The sequence below is a fragment of the Brienomyrus brachyistius genome, chromosome 13, assembly GCF_023856365.1.
Source record: "Brienomyrus brachyistius isolate T26 chromosome 13, BBRACH_0.4, whole genome shotgun sequence".
In the NCBI taxonomy this organism is placed as follows: Eukaryota; Metazoa; Chordata; class Actinopteri; order Osteoglossiformes; family Mormyridae; genus Brienomyrus; species Brienomyrus brachyistius.
The window spans coordinates 16,353,439-16,361,081 of record NC_064545.1 but is presented as its reverse complement, the minus strand read 5'-3'; the positions used below and the strand labels follow the sequence as shown (position 1 = coordinate 16,361,081).

The window sequence follows — 7,643 nt, the reverse complement described above, 5'->3', positions numbered from 1 at the left end:
ATCCCGCCGCCCCCAAAATGCATTTTTTTTTCATCCCCCCAATAAAAACATTTTGCCGCAGTCACAGTTGTCCATGTACGGACAGGTTGACGATCCCCGGGCTAAGTCCTAGCTGCTGATTTACATGCAGTGGGCAACGCTGTTGTCTGACATTTAAACCGGCTGGGCTGTTTGAATCCCCTCTTGTTCGCATTTTAACCCCAGTCACATGGGCACCCCTGCCCAACTGCATGTATAGCACTGCGGGAGGATGAGAGGATTCCTCTGAAACATCTCTGTGCCATCAATCACTAGCCAATGTGCAGCCGCACAACAAAGGTGAAATTATCCTAAATCACTTAAACCTTTATGTTTATGGCACCAACACTTTCCAGACCATAACTGTATGTGCCATTATCTGTACATTTCACCCTATGTTCGGTCAATATATCTTAGAAAACATACAAGTAGATTTTCATTCACAGCCATTTTAGTTCTGATCATATCTTCTCAGTTAAAATGTTGCTAGACCACCAACACTGCCGGCCAGCTTTGTCTTCTCCCTCCTGTCACGGTGAAAACAAAGCGGGTCTCCAAATTAGCATTGCATAGTGAACGGCTTCCTGTTGTGAATTCCATTTGCAAGTACAATGTGCCCATGAGTTGAAGAGATGAGATATACATCAACATCCTGCCTGACGGACACTGGCAGAAAGTCCTTCTTTGTCGTCCAGCTAAGCTGGGTACTGCATCCAGTGACGTTTTTCATAAACAGACTGAGCCTTAAGCGGCGTGTGGTGTGATTTAACAATGAGGAAGTGTAGGCCTGTTTACTTTATCTGGCTATTATTTACTGTAATATGAACAAAAGATTTTTTAATGTGATAAAAAAATCCAAGCTCTGAAATCCCATCACACAAAAAAGCTTGACTTGCTGCCAGACAGACAACCGAAACATTTCACAGTGTTTTTTTAATGTTGTCCCACCAAAAGGGCATCATTTTAGAAATCTGCTGACATCTTCTACTTATTATCTCTAAATCTAATATGCGTCCTTATTGTAAATGCATGCACTGGAGATGCAGGCAGGTACAGGGCCATGCACCACGTTTAAGAGACCCACATACATTCACGCCAACCTGAATATTTCTGTGTGTGGAGGTCCGAAACAATGGTTTTTAAGACGGGATTGGGTGTTGGGAGGATCAGGTGACCAGAAGGATTCCTGTTCATTGTACTTGTTCTGCATCCATGACAAAACATAAATCGGTGGTTCTCTTCTTTCACAACCCCATTAAACTCACAATTTTCCTCTTTCCTGTCGAAAAGCCCCCTTGTTTTCGTGTTCCCTTTCTGTGCTCTGCCAAATAAGCACCCTTCTGTTCACTTGCTGTTACTAATGTACTATGTTCCAAGGAGAATGGGAATATAGGACCAACTCTTCCTTTCTTGGCCCAGATGAGGCTGTTAATGGATGGCGTAACAAACCTCGCTGCGGGAAAACATTGAGGTGCAGCCTCATTAACGCGATTAGCTTGCATGTGCAAAACTGATATTCCTGCAGCTGGCAGCGGTTGCAGCACTGACCCATCGCCGGCACCCAGAATTCCTTGTAAACCACTCCGGATTGGGGTGGGGTAATACGTCAGTGTGCCGGTCAATTAATTCAAATGCTGAATGCCGGAATAATCTGTGCAGCAGCTTACATAATCTCTCACAGTTTGCGCTAAAGCACTAATCATTTCTTCAACAGTTCTCCTGCCACTCAAGTTCAACAATATCCAGTGCGAAAGACCAGGGATACTAACTTGCTGTTAGAGAAGACATAATGTGACATTTACCGTCGTTAAATATCACCACTGGGAGAAACTGCACAGCCAAACTGAGTGAGTAGTTTTAATATTTAATGGCAAACATATACTTTATATTTTATCATTATAATCATGATAAAATGCCACAGTTGTTCATATATACAAACCTTTACTAGTTCAAGTGATTAATATCCATCATCCATAAACTTGTAAACACACACACACACACACACACACACACACACGAGTTAAAGGACAGCTGTGATGCTACCACTTGTATGTTTGTGTGACTTCTGGAGCTATAATGTGTATCAGATACAGAAATCGATTATTAAGCATCAGACTAAAAGCTGAAGCAGATCCCTAAGAGTCCCTCCGAAGGCAGCCGGCAGGTAATCGTTCTCGCAAAACAAAGCATCGATTAACAGAAAGGGAGTCATTTCTCCATTAATTCACTGCTGAGGATGTTCTGTGTGACAACAAAGGACACAAACAGGCAGAAATGATGAAGAACAACAAAGGGTCTATTCCATACAATTCAATACTCATCAAAAAGTTCCCAGCTAAGGTTAACAAAGTAACTTACAATGTTTGCCAAACATTTAATCACACTGCCATCTAGTGTCTGTCACAGAAACACACTAGTGTCCCTGAGCTCCCCAGTCCTCATCTGAAAAGGTGTCTGTTTCTGGTTTCTGGAAATTTCTTTTAAAATCCTCACCAAAATGATTAAGGTCGTCTTCCTTGAAAATTCCCTAAATACAAAAGAATTTGTATCTTAATAGGGAAACTGCCCCACAAGCCACAGATTCAAACATCAGACCATCCTCTGCAGATTCGTTTCCTCACCTTTGGCAGGTAACCAAGCAGTTTGCCGGCATGATCTTTGAGCAGCTTCTGTCTCTCCTCCTCGATAATCCTCAGACGCGACGTCTCACGCTGACGTTCAGCGGCTCTCTCCTCCGCCTCCCGCTCCTTGGGTGAAAAAATAAAACCATGTCACATCAGTACAAAACCTCCCTTTGATTTGCTTCTATATTTAAATGATTATCAGATCTGACTGGTGTTTTTAATGCCCCCTACTGGAATACCATGGTATTCACACACACACACACACACACACACACACACACACACACACACACACACACACACACACACACACACACACACACACACACACACACACACACACACACACACACACACCATGCTGCAGATCAGCATTCCAGTTACATTCAAATATCACTCCTACCCAAGAACAGAATTAATATATTATTCCTAGTTCTGGAGGTTTTACCCAAGGAGACAGTTTGTATTTTGCTTTAATTTTACAGCTGGATAATTCACGTTAAACGTCTTACTCAGGAGTATGTCAGTACGGCTGATCACACGACCCGCTCCCTGGCCTCCGGGCTTGTGCCTGGCATATAGATAACGTACCTCTTCGGCCAGAGTGCGCCTCCTCCTGTCCTCCAGCAGCTCCTCCACCGCCCGCCGGTGCTCCAGCTGTTTCATACGCCGTCTCTGGGCGCTCATCTGCTCGATGCGGTCGTCCTCAGCAAACTTGGTCATCATCGTGCGCCTGAAGGCTTCTTCTTCCTCACGCTCGGCCTGCTTGCGCTGCCGCTTGAGGGCCATCTGCTCCCGGCAGGTCTGCTGCAGCTCCAGCCGCTGCCGGATCCTCCTCTCCATCTCCTCCTGTCCAGAAGCACCAAGCTGACCCTCGAGGGCTCTGTCCAGCGGTTGGCCAGCCGAGACAGCTCAGACGGGCAGATACACAGCACAGACAGACGAACAAGTACGTACGCGTTGCTTCTGCCTCTCAGCCTCTGCTTGCTCCTCCATGTAGAGCTCCTCACGAGCACGGTCCATTTCCTCACGTTGCCGCGTCTCCATTTCAATCCTTTCGGTGAGCTGTTGGAACAAAAGGGCCCATTCTGAGGTCACATCTCAGCTGCTTTGGGCTTGGATCTCCAAATCAGCACGCAGGGCTCAAAACAGAGATCTTCTTACCACCAGATGGAGGTGTTCTTTCGCGTCCTCTCGCTCTCGAACCTTGGTCACCCTGTCTTTCTCCCTGCGCTGCTGATATTCCGCGTATTCTACGATACGCCGATTCTCAGCGTCCATCTTCTCCCTCTCCATCTGTCTCCACTCGGCCTGCTGCCTCTTGAACTCCTCTACGTATTTCTGGGTGGCTGCAATCTTCTCCAGCCTCAGTTGCTGCTCCCTGTGGGAAGAACCGTCCACATTTAGAGCATATTAATGGTACAAATGCGACCAGCCAAATCACCCAGCCCAGACAAGGCAATTACATTTGGTCCTCCTCATAGATCTTCCGGACTATCTCGTCCACCATGAGTTTCTCCTTGAGGAACTCCTCGTATGCCTCCTGCCTCTTGTGTTCCTTCTCTTCCAGCTGCTGTTCCAGCTCCTGCTGGTAGCGTGCCACCTCCTGGTAGTGCCTCTCCTCCTGCTTCTGCTCCTCCACGATGGCTTGCTCCTGTTCGTCCTTCATCCTAAGCGCCAAGTCAGCTTCCTGCCTCTGAGGTACACAAGACCTGAGAGTGTTGCCCTCTCCAGAGATATTATTTATCCACCACACAGAGAGAATGTATGCTTTTTTTACAGTAGCTTGCGATAAATTAGCCACATCACTTGGTTGCACAAAAATAATTTCTTAACTTCATGGGATACTCAGAATCACCTGACAACTAGAGAACGTAGATAAAGAAGCTGAGAAATGTGCTTCAACCGAGTTTAAAATGTTCAGAATTTCCTATGGATTTTACTAAAATGTTGTTGAATCCTTAGTAACCCCAAGCCAACCCCTGCTGTTACGTTACTGCGTCTGGCGGGCTGTTACCATGGCTTCGCATCTCATAAGCTCCTTCTCGGCAACCTGAGCTGCTCGTTCCTTGTTCAGGTAGGCAGCCTTCAGCTTCTGCTCCAGCTCACGGAGCTCAATGCTTTAGAAATATGGAAAAGGAATAAGCTCGATGTAGATGGGAATGTTCTTCACACCTGTGGGAAGGAGATGAGAAGGGTTGCTGCCGAAGCTCGGTGTCACGCGCCGAGGGCATCCTTGTACCTGTTTTCTCGGATCTGCTGCCTCAGCTTCTCCTCTCTCAGCTTTTCGTGGTTGATGCGAGCCAGTTCCCTCGCCATCCTCTCCTCCTGTTCGAGCTGCTTCTCCCGCAGGATCCTTTCATTCTCCTCCTGGGAGTGAAGACAGGAGTATTCATGAAAGTTTTCACGGAAGAAAGGCATGCACAGGTCTAAGGGGACAGCTAAGATAGTCCTCATGTCCTTCCTAGAAGTTCTCGGCCATTTACAAAAACGTTTTCCTTTTTCGCTTCTGATTGGCCGGTTTGACGGCCTCTGACACGCACCGTCAGTAGGGCTCCTTCCATCCGCCGCTCCCGCTCCTCGTCCTGCGCTCTCCGCAGCTGTCGCTTCCTCTCCACCCTCTCTTCATTCAGAAAGCCGGCCTGCATCTGTCTGTCCTGCGACAGGTGTCTCAGCCAGTGCTCTCGCTGCTCCGCTCGGCGCCGGGACTCCGCAACCAGCCTGTGCTGCTGGTTGTGCGTGACGTAGCGCCGCGGATTCAGAGACGCCTGGCATTTAAGGCACAGGAGGCACGGAGCCGTCACATTTTGTCCAGTTTCCAAACCAGTTTCTATGCTCTGTGGTTCTCAGCTTCCCAGAGCTGTATGGCCGATACGTTTCTAACACTTCAGATTATAATCAAGCACGGCTGACATATTTATTAGTACTGATTAATGGTTTACGCAATATTAGCATTAATTTTTGACTGTGAGGTTCTATACCTGTTACGGTTTATGGCAAAGACTGCTGCAGTAATTAAACAAGAAGAAGAAGAAGTTATCGCAGACCTGGTCTGGGCATAGCCTGCAGGGTGGATGGAAAATGTCTAATGTCGATGGTAAAGATATTCCACCATTAAAGACAGCAGCCCAAAAAAGTTGGTGCTAAAACGACAAGTAACGCATCGTACAACTAGTAACTATCAAAAGACACAACTAGTTTTCTATCTTGAATTGTTAAATTAACAGCAATGAAATTACCATATCGACGTGTTGTCCCAGTTAAAGGTTCAGACGGAATCTTTTATGCAAAACAAACGGCAACCTTGTACATGAATCAGCGGTAACATTCGAGTGTTTCGCCTGTTTCTTGGCGCGTTGGCTTTGTTGTCTTGGCGACAGAGCAATGCTTGGCTTGCCAGTAAGATATTTTGGGATTGGTTAAAGTGTCCGCACATGGGGAAAGTTCATTGGCCATTCGGCTTTTGTTTGTAGTCATTCATTGGTTGATCAACGGTCGGCAACAGACTGTACATTTGTTCCCCTGCAAAGTTAACTTTGATTAAAACCAAAACCATCATTCATCGTAAATATTTAATTAACTTTTTCAGTTTACTGTGTACAACGTAGACATTCAGACTAGTCATTATTGTATGCTAAATATTTAATAACTACTATTAATTCCAGGTTAAATCTGAAATATGCTATCAGACTAGGTTTGATTTTCTTCATTGAAGTGGTGTCTGTAATTCCCGTCTGTTGTGCGCCCTGAAACAGACTGGCATCTCATCCAGAGAGTTCTCGTCTCTGTATCCTGAAATTTCTGTGTCTCTCTGGAAGCCTGTTCTGAATAAGTAGTACAGAACACAAATATATGTAATCCCAAAAGATCCAATGCATGCTTCTTTAATTAGGTCACAAATGAGAATAACTGCAGCAGTTGTACTAGTTTTGTTTCAGTGCATGCCAGGAATTCGCTTTGACATGTTTGTCACTGCGACACACAGAAACGTAGACCTCATACAGGACACATGATATGAAATAGACCTAGGATTTACCTCTAGTTCTTACACAGAACACAGCACTTACACAGATGCGAGAAACATGTGTGCATATGTTTACATATTTGTAAGCAGTGCGTGTATTGTTTTCGCCTGATATCTATATTAATACTAGACACGCGTTTACACAGATGCCTCTGGAAACGGCTGTAAAGCATCAATCTCCGTTGGTAACCAGATTGCCTTTTCTTTCATCAACTTTATAACACCTTAAATAATGAATTTGTGGATTAAATAAACTCATTACCTCTTAAAATCATTTAAATGTACTACTCTGACATTTAGCTTTCCACTGTAAAGTAAGTCACTCCACAACACGATTGAGAGAATTGTTTTATGTAGACAATGAATATGTGAAGCCAGAATTCCATGGAATGATGCTATTTTCAAACAGATGTTTTTGGTAAGAGATTTCTATTGTAATATAGATGCACTAAGTTAACACAAGGTGGCACTGAAATCCCAGTCCTCACTGGGCAGGAGTAAAAGCAGCTGTGGGTAGATGGGGAGAGGCATGCATGCTGGAGATGTATGTGTTGGTGTGTTTGTAACATGTTTCTTAAACCTCTGACATTTTCAAATGGAGGTCACGCTTCAGAGAGAACCATTATCTCATAGTCACTGACGTGAATTTTATAGAATATTGCGGATGACCAGGATGATCAGCATTCTGTCAGGGCGTGATTGCAGTCTGTTTGCTTATGCTGACAGATATTATTATTCCCGAGTTTCCCCAATACCTTCAGTCAGGCAGCTGATTGATTTTGCTCTTCAGTGGAGTGTTCAGACAGGAAATGCGGCTTTATCAGGACGGGAAAATCCACTTCTGCCACGTTGTCAGTGGAAAGTGTTTGGATATTGTGCTGGTTTATGTAACTGAAGGGTTGTGTTTCATACAGTGGTTTCATAAAAAGGAAGAGCTTCATAAACCTGCGTGTTTAGAATCGGTGCTTATGATCTAG

General features: G+C 45.0%; 1 protein-coding gene across 1 annotated transcript; it reads right to left on the bottom strand.

The window, feature by feature from the left end:
- Window positions 1-1,866: 1,866 nt before the first annotated feature.
- On the bottom strand, window positions 1,867-6,013 carry mns1 (meiosis-specific nuclear structural 1). The gene is made up of 10 exons (XM_048973722.1): window positions 5,882-6,013; window positions 5,186-5,410; window positions 4,885-5,012; window positions 4,660-4,762; window positions 4,109-4,338; window positions 3,807-4,023; window positions 3,600-3,707; window positions 3,234-3,491; window positions 2,640-2,765; window positions 1,867-2,545 (listed from the first exon to the last, which is right to left on the bottom strand). The coding sequence occupies exons 1-10, from the start codon at window positions 5,882-5,884 to the stop codon at window positions 2,432-2,434; spliced, it is 1,512 nt and encodes a 503-aa protein (XP_048829679.1). The 5' UTR covers window positions 5,885-6,013; the 3' UTR covers window positions 1,867-2,431.
- Window positions 6,014-7,643: the final 1,630 nt, after the last annotated feature.

Excerpts from the sequence above, each read along its gene's own strand:
- mns1 (XM_048973722.1), bottom strand. Across the intron at positions 4,763-4,884 it reads CAGCAGATCCGAGAAAACAG|CATTGAGCTCCGTGAGCTGG; the intron begins GTACAAGGATGC and ends ATATTTCTAAAG. Across the intron at positions 4,339-4,659 it reads TTATGAGATGCGAAGCCATG|AGGCAGGAAGCTGACTTGGC; the intron begins GTAACAGCCCGC and ends TGTGTACCTCAG.